This window comes from Netta rufina, assembly GCF_964035555.1.
Source record: "Netta rufina genome assembly, chromosome: 20".
In the NCBI taxonomy this organism is placed as follows: Eukaryota; Metazoa; Chordata; class Aves; order Anseriformes; family Anatidae; genus Netta; species Netta rufina.
The window spans coordinates 9,391,892-9,413,194 of NC_140144.1; the positions used below are offsets into that span (position 1 = coordinate 9,391,892).

The following is a 21,303-nucleotide window of genomic DNA, read 5'->3' on the forward strand; positions in this document are numbered from 1 at the left end:
AAACAAATTGTCCTGGCTCCAGCTGTTTCCTGTTTGCTTGGTGCTTCTGACCTTTAGGAAGCATTTTCCTGCTCTTCCTAAAACCAGAGGTGGCAGAGGCAGTTCAGTTACTGTAAGTTAAAGGTAAGGTATGTCAGCTGAACAACAGTGTCATCTTAGTGTACTACATTTAAAGGTGAGATTGGGGAAATGATTCTAGAGGGAAAAGGATTTAAAAAAAAATCAGAATCTGGAGTTCATATGTGAAATTAGTAGCTAAGGGAAAAGCATCTAGACCTGGCAGCAGTCTGTCTACAAAAGAACATTCATAAAAGTTAAGTGGAAAGGGCATCAGTGCCAAGGTGGGAGTTTCTGAAGTAATTTTTCTTTATAGTTGTTTTAACCAAACTTCAAAGTGATCTGAACAGAAGAAATACACACCTAGCCAGTACCCATCTGAATAAGTTTATTCAGAAAGCATGTCTGTAACAGGACTAAGTCACCTTTGCAGCAGCCTGCAGAGTTTCTTCAACAGCTTCTTCTCCTTCACAGCTATGGAGAAGAACACTTAATAAATATTTATTCCATTTATAATGTTCTGCATTTAAATCACAACCCTGCCCCCTTGGTTATTATGATACAGATCATGAGTAGCCTGAGCAGGTATAAACACTGTACCAGGCTGGTCTTCCTTCAAGGAATATACAGCATTTTACAGAAACATTATGTACACAACCCTATGCAGCCAGGAGCATGAGGGCCCCTATCACTCATGTCGTGCCATTAACAGACTACAATAGGGCCAATTAAGTGAAAGGAAGTCAAAAAAACAGCTTCCACCTTCCTCTGGTGGGTTCATAGGAAAATCTGTTGTTCCATGTACGCTTCTAGTTGTATATGGAAAAATCAAAATGAACCATTTAAAAAAAAAATAAAGCCTTAACCTACTTTTGGCATTAGAAGAAAACTTCTGTTATATTAGTAAAGCTCACCTAACTCAGACACCACTGTAAACACAGGCTGGTGTTGACAAATGCAAAAACTGATACTGCAGTTGTGTGCTTGCACCTCTCATTGAGACAGCTCAGCCTGCTCCTTCAGGCACTAGCCCAGCTTAGTACTTCTGGGCTGCACAGCTGTAGAAGTCAGGTCCTCTTTAAAACTTCATTGCTGAGGCTGTAACTGTATTAAGAACAGGGAGTTTGTGTCTGAAAGACTTAGTTGTAAGGTATCTGCATGAATGTTTGTACACCTAAGGGCTTTGCTGTCAGTTTGGGGACCTCTCTTCACAGCATGTTTTCCCCTTTCCTCTTGCTTCAAGGCAGTGTCAGGTACCACCCCCTTTGAGGTGGGTAGATTACAACAACCTTTGCCACCTGCTCAATGTATTTCTTACCAAAATGGGAGAAGAAATTTAAGTGAGAGAGAACCATACCCCCCTAAAACCCAGAAATTCAAAACAAAGCATGTTTATTAAGTGGTTTCCTTTTACTTATTTCTCCCATTTTTTTAAAAATAAATAAAACCTTCAGACACATACAAGTGAAACACGTCATCCTTCAAAGTGCAGTTACATTTCCACCCCACTCCCAATAATCACATAAAGCTTTGTCAAGTAACCAAAAAGACTCAAAAGGCAACCCTCAGCCCCTTCCCCTAGCGATGAGAATAAATGGGTCTGTAGTGCTGCCTAGCTAGCCAGAAGCCTGGAACTTTTGGCTGTTGAAGACCGCCAAGGCTGGTTTCAGATACAGTTGCAAGAGGCAGGCTGCTGTGGAAAATGGGAAATTAAGATACATGGTGTGAAACAAAAGCAACCTGGTTAGAATCCAAAGAGTTTCTGTTACCAGAGGATGTTAGTTACTGGGGGAGCCTTGGAAGGAACTAGGCAGGTTACAGTCATGAATGCTGGATGAGAGCTGCTGCTCAGTTGCTGCTGTGAAGCTGGGTGCTGGCAGCGGAGTCCTGGGCAGGGATACAGGACAAAGGCTCAAGGAATTTTGCCCGAAGTCATGGAGTCCCTTCCCCCAACCCACACTGGGCCCAGGTGATGTGCTGGCACCTGCTGCCTCCCCCTAATTTGAGCCAGCCTGTACTCCAAGCATACCACGGAACAGAAGGAAGATGAGGTCTGATGCTCGAGTTCCATCTGATGCAATCCTGCTTTCCTGCTGTCTTTAGAGCAGAGCTCTGTTCTCACCAAGGGCACTGAGCAGCGGAATGGGCACATACAAGTCAGTTTAGTCCTTGCAGGCTCATAGAAAATTGCTGTAAGAATTGTTGCCACTTAAACCACCATGATTTTGACCTCATTGTTCTCATCGGCGCGGTAGAAGAATGGAATGCAGGGGTTTTCCAGCAAGGAGCCCACCCTCTCCTGAGGGTTCTGGATTTCTCTGAGAAGCTGCATTATTTGCTTTGCTGTGGGGTCGTCTTGGCTTGGCTGAGCAGCTTTAGTGTCAATAGGGGAGAAACTGGACTGATGAAAAGCGGCAGCCTCTTGTTCTGCTTCATCTGATAAATTCACTTCTCGTAACCCTGTAAGGCACACAAGACAAGGCAGGCAGGTAACTCTTCCCATCCACGTACAACAGCGAGACCTTGGGTTATTCCATTTTATGTAGCTTGTTCTGGCTACAGCTTACCTTCTCCATCGGTAGCATTCAGTTCGATGCGCCTCTCCACGGGCAGTACACTTTCATTCTGGCTTGCTAACAGCTCTGGGTTTTGAGCAGCTGCTACGTACTTGCTGTACCATTCATTCCTTTCCCTGACCAGGCGCATCACTAAATCCTGCAGTTCCAGTAATTTCACCTGTACCAAAGTAAAGGAAAACCTATGAAGCATACGCACCCCCGAGGCCACAAACTATGCTATAGTTTGTTGTCCCGCCTCTCATGAAATCAGCAACTTCAAGATTAAAGCTAGCTGAACAACAGCTTGGGAAGGTTTATACTGTGTGGGTGCTCCCCAGGCCAGCCTCCCATGTGTGCCCTGCCTGGATTAGTACTACAGGAAAGATTCCTTGCCTTCATCTCTTCCTTATCTTGAGCCAACCTGCTGATGTACTCTTCTTTCTCCTGGTGCCGCTGTTTGAGGATAGCCCTTTGACTCTGGTACAATGCAATGTACTCCCCTGGAGCACAAGAGAAGCATAAGGAACAGGTGTTAACGGGATTAGGGCATAAACCTTACCATAAGCACAGAGCTATGTTGCATGAGGATCCAGCAAATTCAACCCTGGAGTGGAAGTTTAGCCTAGCTAAGCAGCAGCAGGAGACTTGAACTGCTTGGTATCTGGGAGGCTCCAGCTCCAAAAGCTAGTCCCCAAATAACGCACTGAGCGAGCTCTAGCTTGAGTTTTGTGTTGCCTAAACATACCAATGGTGTCTGTTTCCCCAGACAGCTGTATGCAGCGATGTTCTAACTCTTCCAGCCGTTCCTTCAGATCAGCTTTCTCACGCATCAGATCTGTGAAACGGGACTGAACACAGAAATTGGCATTAGTTTCAGCTGCTCACATGTAGGAAATACCCATGTTAAAGACACCCTCCGTTCACAACGGTCTGAACCTAGGAACAGCTCTTGCTGCCTTTACAACTACTCTGTGATTTGGTGGTAAAAAGGAACTGAGAGCTAGAGAAGGGCTCTGCACTTTGGGGAGCAGCAGATGGAACAAAGTGCCTTTCAGCCTTCTCACTGCAGGGATAGCACAACTCCGGTCATACTCAGCTCCAGGACTGCACCTCTCAGCAAGGTGAAGATAGTTTGGTTTTCACTTATTTCTTCAGAAAAAAAAAAAAAACTATAAATAAGCGAGCGTTAGGCCCTTACAGTCTTTAGGGTAGTATAGGAGGGAATTACTACTCCAAGCTTCCTGTGATGAGACAAGCAGCAATAGGCTTTTTGGAAAATAGCTTATTATTACAGAACAGCTGCAACACATTCCCCTACAATTTGGTTGTGTGTACTACAAGGGTCTGACACTGGCTGAAAGTCTAGCTGGGTGGGATAGCGGGGCCGAAAGAAGATCAGATCCTTTACTTACCTGTAGTTTCTCCATGGCAGTTTTCAAAGCCTCGTGAACCTCCACTGGAACAGTATCCATGGTGGAATCTGGAAGGAACACATGTAATTTACACAGCCTCCTTGGTCAGGATGCACTCATAAAACCCCTAGGTCTATTTCACAGAGGCCAGGGTCAGCTGGCTGGGGCACACCTCAATATTCACACTGTCTCCAAACTGCACGAAACTTTACCTCCACTCAGCACGTTACGTTGCTGCTCCTGCCGAAGAGCTGCTATTTGCTGCAAGAGGCTTCTGCACTGCTGTCTCTGAGCAGCCAGCTGCTGCCTCATATCTTCTCGCTCCTTTTCCACTTGAGACATGGCAGACATCAAGAAAGCAACCTGAGATAAATTCCCAAGTATACAGGTTAGTGTTTCTCCTGGGTGAAGTATGATCAGTTATACATCACAGGGCAAACAAAATAAGAGAATCTACCCTATGTTATTTATGGGTAGGAAACCCTGCCCTGGGATTACACCAGGCAGCAACTACTGCATGTCTCCTCATCCCCAAGTAATACAAATCATTTCTTCTCTGCAGATTAAACTTGAACTCCCATGATAACTGTTTGATCACAATATTTTCCAATTATGACTACACTTAGAGAAAAATCTAATAGATGTTCAACACCATTTCCAAATTGCCTTCCAAACTAAGGAGGATATTAGCAACACAATAATTAGAGCGACTGCCAGCTGAATTGTCTTCATAATTAAATAAAGCCACTGCTGGACTTCCAGCCTGTCTTTCAAGAATGCTGCAGAAGTCTTGCTTCTAAGCTGCAGTGCACAAGGGACTATTAACATTTCCCTCACTATTGTGCCTCGGTAGGTAGGGATCACAGCTGATAAACAGCTTATGTGATGCACGCAGTGGAACCGCTCTGCAGCTTAATCTACCTCCTTTTCTAGACATTTGTTCACAACTGATAACAAAAGCTTTTCTACACATCAAGACCCACCATTTCTTCATGGCTTTCAAACTTCTCTGGGATCACTAATGAAGGTTTTGGGATTTCTTCAGTCATTGCTTCGCTTTCAACTCCATCTCCTGTAAAAGAGGGAAGGCGAACAGAGAGTTAAGGCCCCAGAGAGCCCAGCTCTACCTCCTCCCTAGAGACCAGCTGCAGCTACTCACCTTCTAGTCTGTGCAACATCTTGTCATCCAGCTCTGCTGCTAACTGACTGATCTGAGCCTGCAGCTCTTTGTTTTCCTTAGCTACTGCTTCCAGACTTTCCTACAAGAGAGAAGCAGAAATTCACAGGAGTTCTACACCTAAAACCCGCACAGACTGTAGACAGTCACTACATTTTGAGGCAGCAGCATCACACACACGCAAAAAGCAAGCAGTGCTTCTGCTCCAGACATCATTTTTGCCTCCAGTCTTCCCACTTGCCCCTTTGCACTGTTACCTTGGTCTGCTGCAGTTCCTTCAGGTGCATTTCCACTGTCACCTTCCCCTGAACTTCCTCATGCTGCAGCCGATCCATAAGCTGTGTCTGAAGCAAGTACTGTTTGTGCAGCTCCTCCTTCTCAGCAGCCAGTTGCTGGTATGCCACAGTGTACTGTTGTAAGTGGCTGTAGTATTGGTCCCGTTGTTCCTGCAGAGCCTGAGCCTCCTGTGTTTTCAGTTCCAGCTAACATAACAAGACAAAACCACCAGATCAGACCATTTTGCCAGAAAAAGATCCATGTGGCATAATCCAAACTGTCAATGTTGCCCCAAAACCACCAACCAGGCAGGCAGCCGCCATCTGCCCCCACGTGCTGGTCCCCCACATCAGACAGCAGATGATGTGGGGAGGCTCCCAGCTTGATCATTACAATACCAATTTCCATCTTTCCATCAAAGTTTGGTAAATTGCCAGCTCTTCTTTGCATAAACTGCTACACACCTGTCCTGCCGTCCTACTGCTGTTACTTACTGTCTCTTTGAGCTCCCCCAGGTTCTCCTGCAGCTGCCCAAGCTTCTTGGCCAACTCCTTCTTTACATGTTGCTCTGACTGCAGGGCACTTGTAACCTCCATGTTTTCATTTGTCTGCAAAAATCCAGTACCACTGTATAAGGAAATTGCCCCAACCACCATAAGCATATTCTCTTATAAACTGTATCAGTAAACCCTGTTCATTCCCTGATACAACAGGGTGCCATCCCTTGTTAATCTGAGGTGTACATACAGGCCATAAATTGACTCTTCAGGGCAGTAAATAACTTTTGTTTAATATTTTATTAATATTAATATTTGTTTAATAACTTGTTTAAAAAAAAAAAAAAAAAAAAAAAAGGTTCAGAAGACGAGCAAGGAAAGAGCCAGGGGAATCAGTGCTGGGACAGTGCCAAGAGGAGGCCTGGCACATCACACAGCCTGTCAGCTCCAAAGCAGATGGGTGACATGAATATCCCAAATAAAGCACTAGGCATTCAAAAATAAGACGAGAAGTTCAGAAAGGACTAAAGAAAAACCAGTGACCAGGCCATCTGTCAGTGTGCCAGGGCCCCAGAGGAGAAGCTGCTACATTGAAAGAAACAAGCAAGAGTGAGAATTCAGCTCCAGGACAGAAACAATGACAGCAGCAGGACAGAAGACTGCTGAAAATTTCTTCCTCACAGGCAAATACAGGGAACAGAAGACAGGTGTCTTCAAGGGTAAAAAGGCTGTAAGAATATTCCAGGGGAAGAAACAGCCTGACTGCCAGTAGAGGAGAACTAAGAGGAAACTGCTCTGGACAGAGATACTTTTTTGTTTGTCAGAGCACCTGAAAGAGTACAGAGAGGGAACCCCCGAGCATGGCAATATAAATCACAGACGGTGGAGCACCCATAGCCCCAAAGGACCAGAAAGAAAATGCTTCTGATAGTTTTTTTGTTTGTTTGTTTGTTTTTTCTCTTTATATGCATCTGTGCAAAAGGATTGCACCAGTGTGGGTAACAGTGGGAAAAGAAGCATGAAAGAGACATACCAGTTTGACAAACCCGTTCTGCAGTTCAGCCAGCTGTTCCTTCAGCTCCCGATTTTGGCTCAGTGCCCTACTGATTGTGGCCTTGTCACTCTGCATGTTCTCCAGGATCTGCTGTCTGTCCACAGACTCCTCGTTGTATCGCTGCACGGCCTTCTCGAGCTCCAGCAGCCGCTCCTCCTGCTCCCTGTTGAGGTGGCTCAGTTGCTCGTTGTCCCGGACCTGGGCCTGGTATTGCCCATGCAGTTCCTCCTTCTCCTGCTGCAGCCGCTGGATCTCTTCCTGCAGACTCAACTCAGCCTCTGTAGGCCCTGCTGGTGAGGAAGGCTCAATATCCATGGGTTTTACTGCTAAGGAAGTGGAAATAAAAACAGATCAGTCAGAGGAATGGATTGCTTGTGTAATACACATCAGAGCTATACAAAGCATACCCCAGCGTGTGGCACTGGGACTCAGAAGGTATAACCAGCCACAGTATCTAGAAGAGCAGGGCATTGAGAGGAATGAGGGAGGAAACCACCCCAAAACCAAGCACAACACCCAGCTGTGTGCTGCCCTCTCCCTCACAGCCCTAGCAAGAGCATCCCACCTGCCTGATCTCCCGGGCCCAAGCGACTGACAGTACAGCCAGGCAGATACTAAAGACAAAAACCTTCTGCTTATCAATTACTTGAGGTAGTTCAATTGCTCTCTGACAGGATGAAAGGTTTCTCACGATTACCACTCTTCCCACCACCTTCATGATTTCAGAGCATCAGACCTACGTGTATACGCAGAAGTTCTGGCACAGCAGGGACAGAGTTAACCTGCTGGTACTCTGTGATATGAAGTCCCACTCTGCAAGCCCTACCTGATTTGCTTAATAGCTCTGTAACATTGGCTTCCAGCTCTCGAATTTGGGCCATATGCTTCTCCTTCTCCTCTGCCATTGTGTGGACCTGCAAGGCCACAGAGGTGAAGGTTAAAACAGCACACATGGTGCACTCACTCCTGTGTTCACCAAAAGCAGCTGTGATGCTGCCCGTGAGGTTACCTGCTCAGCGAGCTGCTGTACTCGCTGCTGCCAAATGCTCCCCTCTTCCTTCAGTTTCTCTACATACTGATCTCTTTCTGTCTGGAGCTGGTGAAGTGACTCCGAGAGCTGTGCAAAGCAGAACACAAAGAAAATTGTATCAGCTGAATAAATTAAATGGCTGACTGCGTAAAGGATAAAGCTTGAGAAAAACAGCACAAAGCTCAGGCTGCGTTCTTCTGCCACACAAGTTTCTTTACAGAAGTCAGGAATTGGATCATCAATGTACTTAATACAACACCTTACCTGAGCAATCTGGGTTTCCATGCTTGCCCTCTCCTCCAGTGCCATCTGCAACTGCTGGTTTACATCCAGATTCCCTGACTGATTAGAGAACTGCCCACAAAAAAATCAAGAAACAATGGCAAAATGTTAGTATCCAACTTCTGTGTAGTCTCTCCCCTGATTTTAACCATCCACGTGACCCATTTTACAACACTCTCTAGCTCTTTAAAGTTCTCCAACTCATACTGAAGTATGTGTATCAACAAAGTAGCGATTAAAATCAGAAAGCTTAGATTTTAGCCTGGTAAAACAAGCTCAACTGGGCAGTTCCTCCCTAACAATTTTATATTTAGTATTTTTTTTTAATTAAGAAAATGGGCTTTAGTCAAATCACTTGGCTCAGAAACTTCATGCATTTCAAGAGTCTGTACTACACAGACCGGTCAGATGGTATAAAAACTTGTGACCTTAAAAGTTGACAAACATGCCAGGAATTTAAAGCCAGTGCCTGGAACATGTCAGTGGACTAAGCAACAAGGCTGGTTCGTAATACTTTCCCCAGAAGAGTAGCAACTGGCTTTATATCAAGGGTAATTTAAGCCACTGCCTAAAACCAAAAGCAATCAACCACCAAAAAATGGAAAAAGAGCAGTTTCTTCCATGGTGGGCTCACCTTAACACTAAACTTGCTGTCTGAACTGTTAACAGCTTACTTTACACATCCCCTTTCTAACTGGGTTGCTTGTCTTAACTTTACCGAGCTGACCTTTGAGCTGCCATTGTTCAATTCACCTCCTTCTCTAAGGATGGGTACAAAACCTACTCCTTCTCAGCTGGAGTCTCTGTGAGACTGCACAACAGCCAGGTAACCAAAAGGCTGAACAGTGACAAGAAAACTCACTGCATTTGCACACTTGGTACATTCAGTCACCCTCTCATATGGTGTAAGTTGTGTGGTTTTTGTTTGTTTGTTTTTAAAAAAACGGTCACAGTGACTTTCAATCTACTGCTCCAACTCCTTAGAGTATAGCCTTTCTACTGTCAGGGGTATCACTGAAAACCTGTTACTAAAAGGACATCTTGATGAGATTTTGTCTGACTTTAGAAACAATAGTTAAGTCCTGACTTCACCCTCAGGAGCAAAGCCTTATAATAATCAGTGCGATCTCCCCTCACATCCCAGCAGTAGTATGGTTACCTGCTGAATCATCAGCTCAGCCATTTCCAGTTTCTTATGCAAGTCCTCCACATCCAACTTCATAGTTGAGTTCTCAGAAACCAGGGAGCGGAGTTTCTCAGACAGTTCCGAGTTTTGTTGCTTTATTTCCTCACTGCCCTTGCTGAAAGAAACACACAAAAAATTAAAGTGGCAACACTGTACTGTCTACGCGTTTGCAGATGCCCATGTCATAAATTTACAATCTGGTTCTTCACAGCAGCTGGAGTCATAGGAACATTTGGAAGAGACCTCTGGAGGTCGTCTTGGCCAAAATCCTACTCAAAGTGGGACCAGGCTAACACCAGCTCTGGTCAGCCACAGCTCTGTGTAGTTGCTGTGAACACTGAGGATGAAAATTCCACAGCTACCCTGGGCAATATGTGTACAGCACTGGAACATATCCAGTGACTTATTATTATTTTTACTTTGAATATCCAGCATTCCAAGGCACCTCCTGTGGTCAGTGCCCCTTGCTAAGTTTTGTGGCTGTATTGAGAAGAGGAGCATTACTCTGGAGTAACATGCAGAACGGGCTTACCTGTGTTTGTACAGTTCTAGTTTCAGGTTGTCTCGCTCCTTCACTAACTCTTTATTATGCTGGAGAAAAAGCAAATGATCGATTTATCTAAATCAAATAAACAAACAGGTAACATAAAATGTTCAAAGATTACAATTTTTTTACCTTTAACAGATCAGCTAATGCAGAAAAGGTCAGAACTTCAATAAAACCCTCAGGACAGGTTTGCTCAGAACCTCATCTATAGCTACAGCAGGCTGGCTAGTGCTGTACTCATCAGCCTGCACAAATGATGAAGTTGCCAGGAATTTATCTGCTTGGTCTTTTCAAATGTGATGCTACTAACTGGTCATGAGGTTATTTCTGCAAACTTCTGGATTAATGTCAATACTGAAGTGTCTGTTTGACGGAGACCCTCCTGGGACGAGGTCTCAGCGACGCTTCTGTTGTGCAGAGCTGGCAGAACTAACGCAGGAAGGTGCCAGATCTGAAGACAACAACTGGACCATATAATTAGTGGTCACAGAAACCTGAAAAGTTTGCCTTGATCATGGAGAATACAGGGTTTTACAAGGTTAATTAACAATCAACAAGGTTAATTTCTACCTCCTCTCTAAGTAAGTCACTACAGACTTTGCAGTAGTATAGTGACAAGCAAATAGCCAAGCACAGAGCTGCTGGTTAAGCATAAACAGAGGTGACTCTTACCTTCTCTGCCTGTTTTTGCTGCATAGAGATGGAGGACAAAGTGCGTTCTAGCTCTGATACCCTCTGGCGAGATGACTGTAAACGAGCAGCAAGGTCTTCAGCTTCTCCTGAGCAAGTCAGAGCAGAGACAGTTGAGAGCAGACCACAAAGGGATTTTGGGGGCTGGCTGAACAGCACTTTCTACTTTGTTAACAAGCTCTTAAACACTTCAGAGAGGGCAGCACACCACAGAGCTCTGTAAATTAGTAGACCTGGTTCTACTCCTGGCTATACAGGTCATTCACCAGCAACCTGGGGCAGTAAAGCTCTCTGTAAGTACCTTCCTCAATTTTAGAGGGAGATGAAGTTTCCTTTGCAGAACAATAGGCAGTATGTTTATTTTTTTCTACTAGAGTAAATTGCTGAAATTTAGGTGAGAATGAAAGCCTCGGGTAAAACCTACACTAACATGACAGCTGTGTGGGAGGGGTGGTGGAGAAAAGGGAACAAAGTTTTAAAAGAATCTGAAGAAAGTGAGAAAAGAACAGTCTGGGGTAGTCACCAGGCCCAAACAGGGCTGACAGGGCTGTAATGATGCACAAAAGAACCTCAACTGCCGTGGGATTACCATGCTCCAGTTTGGGGGCAGATATGATGACAGAAGCAGTGACGGTGCCAAGAATGGCTCATTAAGGAGTCAATGAGCATGGCGAGCTGGCTGCCAGCAACTATCATGCCTGTGACTTGAAATCCACAATTTAGCCAACAGCCTGAGCTGGAGTTTTTGGAGTCCTTTACCTGATTTCTGCCGTGCAGCTTGTTGAGTATGTCCAAGGGCTGTCTGCAGCTCGGACTTCTCAGAAACCAGAATTCCAATAGTCTGGATATGAACCTTTGGGGGAAAAAAATGAGCTCAGTGCAAAAAATCCTTGCTTCTAACTGCAACACCACTGTTACCACAAAAGGATAATTTAGTAAAGAACTCCTGCAATTAGGAGTCTGGCTAACTGGCTCTCCCAGTTTTCCTGAAATAATGCAGAAGCCAAGCGACATTACTATAATGGAAGCTCTGTCTTACCTGTAGCTGTTCCCGCAGTGCTGCTTGCTCTTTAGAAAACTTCTGTTCAAATTCCTTCTTTTCCTGTGCGAACAAATGATCCCTGTTCAGCACAAAATTCTAAACAGTTAACCCTTTTTGTTTTACGTCAAACTAAAAAACAGTGATTCATTGATAGTACTTCCAGCTTTTAACCCATACCACTATTTTAAAAAGACATTCTTCAGTCATAACATTATTTGAACTATTTATTTGTTTATCCACCCCAGAATGGCAACGATGGGTTCCTTATGCTGGCATAAATGTGCCAGTGTTTGGAATACAAACTACTGACAGGGCCTTAAGCTGTACTCTGCTGCTTCCATTGCAGTCCTTTTCAACCTAAATGATTCTGCGTTCTGTAAGACAAGATCACACAGGCCTGTGCCAAAGTCCACTATGCTTTCTGCTCCTCAGAGAAACAGATACCTACTTCTGTATCTATCCAAAAATAGGACACACTTTACCTTCTCCAGCTGATTCATTGCTTCTTGGTTCTGTTGTTTCTGTGGAAGAAAACAGATGCACCAGCATTAAGAGCGAGTACTCTCATACTGCTGAAACACATTTCCACTTTAACGAAGTAGGACACATGCCCAGTTAATGCAAACAATTTCCATTATCCTTTTCTGTAGAAGACTAAGAAGTTTGTCTTATCTATCAGAAATAAGAGATTTGGGCTCCCTTCACTGATACGCCAGGTGTGGTTTGTTGCTCAGAACATTACCACAGTTGGTCCCAAATACCACTAATGCAGCCCCTGTCTGAGCATCCAACTTGAGTTAAACTTGCACCCCACATCTCTGAAGTTAATTGTAATCCTGATACATTAGGATAATGACCAAAATGCATTCAAAAAAGAAAAAAAGAAAACACAGCATAGTGTTTTAATTCAGACAAGACCTTAGAATTTTGTAATTTGTGTGGGGTGGAGTGTTTGCTATTTGCTGCTGGTGTCCTCGTGGCAGTTTCTCTACAGAACTACATAAATAATACTTTTTCCCCTTCCCAAAGGATGGACATTGCTCAATTTTTACTACCACTATTTCAAACATGTTTTGAAACATGACTACAGATGGAAGAGTGATGGATTACAGGTTTTGATTCTAGCAAAGCCAGTGCAAAACATAACCAGGAAAAGCAAAGACAGGACCACAAATGCAGCAAAGACCCTATATAATTCCAGGCAAAACCATGTTTCATATGCCTGTCAGAAGCAGGCAAACAAGGAGAATCCTGGGTGGGCAATACCCCTACCAGGTGCCTTTGCAGCCCAGTTAAAAGACAAAAAGGAACAGAATGGAACCACAGTAACTCAAAACCAAAAATAACACAAGAGGGGTTGTGGGGTACACTGGGAAATGCTGAACTTTGGAAAAGGAGTACTGTGAGAGAGGAACAAAACGAGGAAAAGTGCTTCAAACCAAGAAAGGCTCTTTTCAGACTGAAACAAGTCCGCTTAGCTACATTTCATACGGCGTTCAAGCTGAAGGCTGAAAAGCAGCAGCAGGAATCCATGCAAGCCATGGGACAAAGCAGTTCATTCATAGTGCCAAGAGAAGCTGAGGATATGATCAGAAACCAGCACCAGGCTCTCTCTTAGACCTATTGCTCCCACTCTGCTGGTATATTTAGAACAACATCACCACCTGCCGAAATAGGTTTTCGCAGTGCTGCCGGCACTAGAATTCTGTATTTCAGGGACTCAGACCAGAAATAGCTGTTTTATCAGGATGCTTCTCATCCAGGGAAAGCACGATGAGATCAACAGAGCACATTTAAGTGGAAACAACAAAACCGTGTTTCTTGTTCCTTGGATGAGCCAATACATGTGGCCTTAGACTTGGAACTGAACAGGTTTTCCACACGAAGTGCTGTATAAGCAGCCTTCCCTGTGGCACTATAAGAGAACCCATAACCTTGCAGACACCCAGAGAGCATGGAGGAGCAGCAGAGACAATATCAAACTGGTTGGTTGGATTGTTTCTTACCAATTCCTCTATCTTTGTAATGAGCTGTTTGTTAGTTAGATTGCTGGAATCTAGGGCTACTGCCAGCTCCTGGTAACGTGTCTGATGGGCACATGCAGAGAGGAGAAAAAGGAAGGGGCAGAAAAGGAGGAGGGGAGGAAAAAAAAGCAATAATTAAAAAGAACAGAAAAATAAATCATTATCACAGTTTGATACAAATCAGATTCTCCAAACAAATCTATGGTTTCAACAAGAGTAGCTGGGACATCAACGGATTTCATCAATTGCTGCTAAAGCTTCTTTTTGACATAAAACTCCACCAAAACTAAGGACTAGAGCTGTGTGGAGGCCAGATTATCCCCAGTCCCCAAACGGGAAATAGCTCAGATACCTGCCTCCTCCCGCTGACCACAACTACCTGATTACAGAGGAAGGCAACACTGGACAGCAATGTATGTGAATTGTATATTCAATTGGGTCTCGTTAACACTGCTGTAAGCACAGAGTCCCAAGTCAGTCATCAAGACTAGCAAAAAAAAAAAATAAATAAATAAAACAGACTGAGAACAACTTACTTCCATTTCCTTAATATTTGTGGAAGAAATAGCACTTTCCCCATTCACGTATGATGTAGACTAGAAGAAAAACAGCCAAGTCAGTTTTATTCCCCCAGGCAACGAATCATTAAAAACTGACTACCAGAATACTTCTTAGAGCACCTTTCACTTCAAAGTACCACAGCCAGCCAGAAGAGTATTTTTTCCTGTGTCTAAGGATAGATGCAGACTCCCCCCTGTGACAAGCTGATATGAATTATGCAGATTGACTTCAGATTCTTTGCCACTAAATCAAGAATACATCTTTCCATGAATACGTGCTGTTCATTCATCCCACTCTGCTCCTCTTCCTACTGCTGAAATTTTACATTCCTAAAACTGGAGGTTTTGCTTCTCCATGCTTAAATATCTTATTGTTCAGTAGGATGGCTGTAGACATCTCCAAGGTTGAAGAGCTTTTTCTTGAACTGGCTGCTGAAAGCTCCACATCAGATACCAAGAAAATTATCAGGACAAATGGACCAAAACGAGGCCATACCTGAGAAACCAGGCCATTGAGTTGTTCAGACAACTGGCGGAGACTTTCTGTTGACGAGAGAGATCTGGGAACAAGGAAAGGCCTTGTGATGAAAATTTCTCCCAAAGAACTGCCCCAATCAGTACAGCAGTGGGGAGTAATAAAACTTGAGTTTGTTGGACACTTGGGAATCCTTTTGCAAAGCTGTTTAATAAACGTACGCTCACCTGTTCTCATCCAAAGCATTTTTATGATCCTCAGCTTCATGAATCTGTGGATTGAAACAAAAATTACAAGCCTGTACAAAAAGATGGGAGTGACATTTGCGAGTGTGTCACTAAGACTTGACTACGTGTGGGCTCAGGTTGCACAGTACCTGTAATTACTGCTCCCCAAAGACAGATAAACTTAACACCACCAACTCAGTTCCTAGCTTGCACATAATTTCTGAGTGTTGAGAGCCCGGGTTTCACGGAATGAAGAGTTAAGCGTTACTGGCTTTGTGTTTGCTGTTACAATTATCAGGATAATCAACACTGCTTTGCTGGAAAAACTTCAGCTGAGTCTTTTAAGTAGTGAAAGGAAGTGCAGGCTGCTCCCACTGGAGACCTATGTTATTAGGAGAGCTTTCTGCTCATGAAATAGGAGAAAAGGGGAAGAGAACGGCAGCTTTGGAAGGAGCAGAGGCACGTGCATGCTCGTGCCCCCCGCTCTCTCAGACAGATGATGTGGAGAATGCAGTATTTTTACCAGGAGACAATCTGAGCTAGTCATGTTGTAGTTACAAAGATTGTCTCTCTCAGCAGAAACGTGGCCTTGCTAACCAGTATGGCAATATCGGGGGTGAGTCACAAACCTGTGTCAGCTGCATGCTCCCGGGAGCAGGCAGAACAGAACCACAACTAGGTAGACTGTTGCTGTTAGATAGCACAGGGACATCGGCAGCAAGCTGTTCAGCGTTACGAGTGGCAACATCACTGTCAAAGTACGCCTGTCACAAAACACATCACAGGAATTACAGCCGACATGCGAAACAAAGGGAACGCACACGAGCACCTCGCCTTGTGGTAAGGCCCAGGAAAAACAGACAGATGCGAACGATCATTTAGAAACATGTGGAAGGGGATCTCTGTGCCCGCCCCAGAGCAAACAGGAGACTGCATCAATCCACAGACATCATCCCAGACCCAGCCTGAAGAACTGGTGCCCCATAATCAAGCTCACTTCTGTATGTGGGGCAGTAACACCACCCGACTCTAAGCTCACGACCAGCTTTTCTGCAAAGGATTTGTCAAAAAGTGAGCGAGGTCAAAGCCAGGTGGTTGCCACTGCTCTGAAATGCACCGCCCTCGGGATGCCTCTGGGAACACTGCTTGCCGTACGCACACTGAGATGGGCAGGACAGCCTAGTGACTACCTGCAAACTGGGTCAGCCAAGCTCAGCTGCTCCATCCTGAACTCAGGGGTGTTTGTGGCAAGCTGCGAGCCCCCGGTTTAGAAACGGGACATTTGTGCACAGGCCAAGCCCAGCATTGCTGGGAGCAGGTGCCCCTGGCCCCGGTGGAGCTATGAATCCCGTGACTACAAGAATCTAAATAGAAGAGGGCCCCAAACTATTTCTGGACAGCGATGCAAGTTCTCATCAGGTGTTCGTGGGAGGATGAACAGTATCTGATGACACCTCTGCCAGGCCCCAGAGAACTGGACAAACCTTGTACAGCACCAGAGAGCTGTAAAGACCCCGAGCAGCACTCTGCTGTTTTATGGCAATTGCTTTTATTTCATCATCCAGCTCTGGTAAGCCAGCATTTAACGACCCTGTGAAGCAAATGACAATCTTTCACCAGGTAACCCCACTGACACACTGCAGCTCTCTGCAACTCCATCTGACAGAGTTCCCTTTTGCTTCAGTCGCTTCCTTCTTGGCAGCCCTCAGGAAAGCAGAGCTCCCTTTCTCTCTCAGCGTTCCTTATTCACCTGCTCAGCGCTCCATTCATGACTCAAGCAGCCGGGAGGTGACAGTAACAGGGAAGACAGATTTAGTGAAAGCAACAAGCAGGAAAACTGCAGAGGGGAAACAAATGGAATCGTCTCGATTTCGTTTTAGCAGGACAGACACTTGCACTCTCAAGGAGCAATCTATGTTAGGTGCTTAAAGGAAAGTCAGGAATTCCCTTACTTCTTCCAGCTTCAGGTTTACTTCGCCTCTGTTTGCTCAGGCACTCATTGGGATAGAGCACCAGATGGACAAGATACTTCTTAAAAACATTTCCTCAATTTTTTTGATTGGGACTTTTCTTTGCTTAAGACTTCGAGATGCAAAACCAGGTAACATGCCTTAACCACAGAATGCCTTCCTTCTGCCTCCAAAAGAAAGAGCTTTGAAGTAAATAAATCAAAGGGGAAAAAAAAAAATGAACTGCATAATTTGTTGGAGATGGAAAGGTTTGGGAGCAAACTACTTTCCTGGAAATTATGCTTTATGAGGTTCAAATACGGTAGAATAAGAAGCTGGTAATTTTGCTCAGCCTAGCCTATAGTAGGATCCATTTGTTTTCACACAAAGGCTCCTATTTTGTTGGGTTTTCTGCGTTTCACAGCCAAGAAAGCTGAAGTGGGTGAGGTGGGAGGGGTCTGCCTCCCATCAGACACCAATGGCAGCAGCAGTTCAGATGCTAACGATCAGCTTTTCTGCCCTATTAGCATCAGTTGAGGCTCTGAACAGCATTTTCCTGACTCAGGATTTTCACAAGACAGCAACTGGAAAGAGAAATCTTTCTCCCATTACAGATTGCAATTAAAGATTAGCTTTCAAGATATCCTTAATACCCCAGACACAATAACCCACAAACTGTGCAACAGACAATCAGCTCAAAATGCATCTCTCTGGGCTATGGAAGCAGAGAGAAAAATGAAAACAGAAGAATAGAAGCAGTAAGTTTTCCATTTTCACAACAGAACTGAAAATGCAGGCGCAGGTAAGCCTCCCCTGCAGGACGAGATGCCACCTGAGCAGCAGCACTGCACCACCCGTCTTCACCTCAACCTCCAGCACAAACTGAGATCCAACGTACAGAGCTGGGGAGGTGAACTGAAATCAGCCCCTTTGGCAAGGGTAAATCGTCAGCGTGTTTTCTGACGCTGCTCAGGCACAAGCCAGGACCCACAAACCTTACACTAAGTCTTCGTGTCACTTAAGCTCAGCTGACACACAACCTACACACCTAAGGTCCGGATGGAGGAGCTTTCACTCTCCAGCAGCTGTCCTGCCCAACAGCAGTATCCACACACACAAAAAAAAGGAGAAAATGGACCCAAAAGTAGTTCAGCCTGTGCTCCATTCCATCCTGCAGGTTTCACTCCATCTCTCTGGTACCCCTGGTGATTCACTTGGTTGTATTTATTGGTGGAAAGGCTTGGATACACAGTAAGTATACTAAGGGGTTACTTTGTGACAGCTAGACTAGAAAAAAAATGGTAGATAAGCTACCAAAATGGTGCAAGGGAAAATGAAAAGCTGAGCTTTGCTACAACAAAAAACAAAAGAAAAATCTGGGCTACAAAAGTTTACTTTCCTTAGTTTCTATCGCAGTTAAATCCTTCTTTAATTAAACTGTCTGCAAATATTTTTTTAAAGGCGGTTTGCTGCCATTTGCTCCTGAGCACATGTAGATTACTTGCTGGAATACTTCCTGCCCTTTCTTCTTCAGTAGCTAAGGAAGACGCTAAAGCCTGTAAATGCCTGACTTGAAATACCTGACTTCCTGCCTAAACATATTTAAAACCGTGGTACTTGCCAGACTGTACATCACCTGTGCCAGTTTCATCACCCGTCATAAAATGGGTTGGCTGGAATGACTACAAAGCTTGTTCAGGGCAGCTGCTTGACGAGGCACGAGCAGAAACATGCCCTTCAGAAGCAAGGCATGAGAGTAAATAAAGCAGTGACACACGGAACAGCAGAAATGCAGACTAAAAAGGCACTACCTCTTCCTAGCGCGGTGTTCCTCAGAAGGTAATTTATTGCTTCACCCCAGATTCCTTTTTCCTTACAGCTCAACTGTCTCAAGGACAAGCATTGACAAGGTTCACTTTTGCACGTGTTAGGTTTGACAGAAACCAGGAGGAAACAAGCACTTACGAGCAATGGAAATGTGCGTTAACAAACAGCTCCATGTTAATAAAAACAGCAACAAAAACTCAAGCAACTGACAGCAGATAATGCCAGAACAAGGCTCCATCCGAAAATCAAGGTCAGTTTAAACAGAACCCGAAGCATGCAGCGGGGATAGCAAGTCACTGAGAGGGACACGAGCACTGCCTCACCTTCCTCTTGTCCAATGAGGGTATGGCTACCCCATTGGAGCGGTTAAGGTCTGACACCAGCACCTTCAGAATGTTCTGAATCTAAAGGAGGCGAAAGAAAAGTGGAAAGAGAAACGGCTCAGAAAAGGACAGGGAGAAAAATGTCAATCAAAGGCAGCCAAAGAAACTGGCATCCTCCAGCTCCGTAGGAGCACACACCTCAAAGCAGCAGCTCTGGACATACCCAGGGTTGCACTACAGCATCGTATGATCAAACACCGCCTCGCCACGTACCCTGCCTCTAGCATGCACCTTTCAGGAGTTTTAGCTGCTAACCACTGTAGCACACTTCATACGCTGCTAATACAGGCACACGAGCCATTAATATTACACTGGCATAACCCTCTTTCAGCTGTGGTTATGCTGTTTGGGAAGCCAAAGAACAAGGCGGAGGCAAATTATTTGGGAGAAGGAATGAGACGCTCACGTTCTCTGGAGACTGTCTGTCATCATTTGTGGGAGTCTCAGGCCTACTTCCTTCTTTAGTTTTTCGTTTTTTCTTGGCTCCCGCAGTTGCTCCAGGGCTATTCTTCTGCTGATATTCCTTCAGCTGTGAAAAAAAAAAGAATAATCTGAAGTCAAAACAGAATGTGCCTTCTATGAGTATAATGTCAAAAACAAAAAAGGATAAAAAGATAAAACATAAGAATGAGAGAAACTGTCTTGAAAGAGATCACCCTCTAAAAAAAAAAAAAACAAACAAAACAAACAAAAAACACATTAAAAATAATTCAGAGATGCTTGGAAGTGAGAACTAGCATGATAGGTTTATCACAAGTATTATAGAGTAGTAAATATATAACTTTTGTATACAACTAATGAAGTTCCTGGGAAACAAAGAATTTGATAGCCTTTGCTGTAATTGAAAGGAGATGAAAAAATATTTTTAAGCCTAACTAGCAGCAAGGAAAACAAATAAACACCAATTAAGCCTAAATGCAAGGTGGAAAAGCAGTCTGAGAGGAAGAGCTTCCATTCGGGGAAAGAAAGATCGCAATCTTCATAGATGATGCAGTACTACAGACACCGGCCTAAGTGTGAACTGAGGGGGTGAGCCACCTCCAATTGATTTTAAAATAATATCCATTTCAGCTCGGCAAAGCTGCTAAGCTCGAAGCTGAACCCTGCCAAGTCTTGTGGCGCACGGAGCCCGAGCAGGTCCCAGGAGTGTCCGTGGGGTGCTGAGGGCAGCAGCCCCCTGCCAGGCAGCCCAAATTGGCCCCGCAGCTGGCAGTGCTGCCACCACCCAGCCGGCCAGGGCCGGGTGGCAAAGCCAAGGTGGCAAAAATGCAAGGCGAGATAAAAAGGGCTCCTTTTTAAGGCGAGGGCTCCTTTTTATCCGCAGGGTTTCAAAATGGAAGCCCGAGCCGCTCCAGGACACTTTCGTAGCCCCTTTGACTTTGACACTGGCACGCCGAGCCGCCGGCACGGACGGGGCTGGGGCTGCCCGGTGGGGACGGAGAAAAAATAAATAAAAGAAAAAATCAAAAAAAAAAAAAAAAAAAAAAAAAAAAGGAAAGAAAAGAGAAGGCCAAACAAACACGGAACCGGGGCGGGAGGGCAGCACCGAACCAGGCCCGGCCTCATCGGGGCCGCCTCCCCCGGGCTGGGGAAGGCCCGGCCGCAGGGCCCGGCACCGGGGGACACCGGGGGACATCCAGGGACACCCGGGGGGCTCCCACCGGGGCCCGGCGGAGCGGAGCGGGCCCTCCCGGTGCCCCTCACCCCTCACCGCAAGAGGCCGGGCCGGGCCCGGCGGCTCCGCTCCTCACGGGGCGCCGCGGCCCGAGCAGCCCGGCGGCTCCCGTCCCGTCCCGTCCCGTCCCGTCCCTATTCCCTCACCTTCTTCTTGGCCGCCGCCAGCTTGCTCTGCCTGCTGCCGTCCGCCATGGCCGGGCCCGGGCCACGTCAGCCGCCGAGGGGAGCGGCGGAGGCAGCCGCCAGGCTCCGCCTTGGCCCCTCCCGGTCCCCTCCCGGTCCTAATGGGGCCGATCTCGGCTGGGGACCGGCCCGTCCCGGAGCCTACGGACCGGACACCCCCTCCTGCAGCTGCTGGCAGCGGGGGTGGCCA

At 45.5% G+C, this 21,303-nt stretch overlaps 1 protein-coding gene across 3 annotated transcripts; it reads right to left on the reverse strand.

The window, feature by feature from the left end:
* Nucleotides 1-1,432: 1,432 nt before the first annotated feature.
* On the reverse strand, nucleotides 1,433-21,195 carry GOLGA2 (golgin A2). 3 transcript variants are annotated; one of them, XM_084299020.1, is made up of 27 exons: nucleotides 21,075-21,195; nucleotides 19,660-19,782; nucleotides 15,724-15,858; nucleotides 15,095-15,138; nucleotides 14,889-14,952; nucleotides 14,369-14,428; nucleotides 13,815-13,895; nucleotides 12,291-12,329; nucleotides 11,806-11,868; nucleotides 11,526-11,619; nucleotides 10,749-10,855; nucleotides 10,062-10,120; nucleotides 9,503-9,644; nucleotides 8,326-8,415; nucleotides 8,041-8,148; nucleotides 7,858-7,945; nucleotides 7,011-7,354; nucleotides 5,975-6,088; nucleotides 5,462-5,686; nucleotides 5,187-5,286; nucleotides 5,011-5,099; nucleotides 4,240-4,390; nucleotides 4,028-4,095; nucleotides 3,361-3,463; nucleotides 3,009-3,115; nucleotides 2,625-2,793; nucleotides 1,433-2,517 (listed from the first exon to the last, which is right to left on the reverse strand). In XM_084299020.1, exons 1-27 carry the CDS (start codon nucleotides 21,120-21,122, stop codon nucleotides 2,267-2,269), a joined length of 3,066 nt encoding a protein of 1,021 aa, XP_084155146.1. In that variant the 5' UTR covers nucleotides 21,123-21,195; the 3' UTR covers nucleotides 1,433-2,266. The 3 variants fall into 3 exon arrangements, with proteins under 3 accessions (XP_084155146.1, XP_084155145.1, XP_084155147.1); XM_084299019.1 differs by having other exon boundaries at nucleotides 7,011-7,357; XM_084299021.1 differs by lacking the exon at nucleotides 15,724-15,858 and adding an exon at nucleotides 19,194-19,274 and having other exon boundaries at nucleotides 7,011-7,357.
* Between the last annotated feature and the right edge of the window lie 108 nt (nucleotides 21,196-21,303).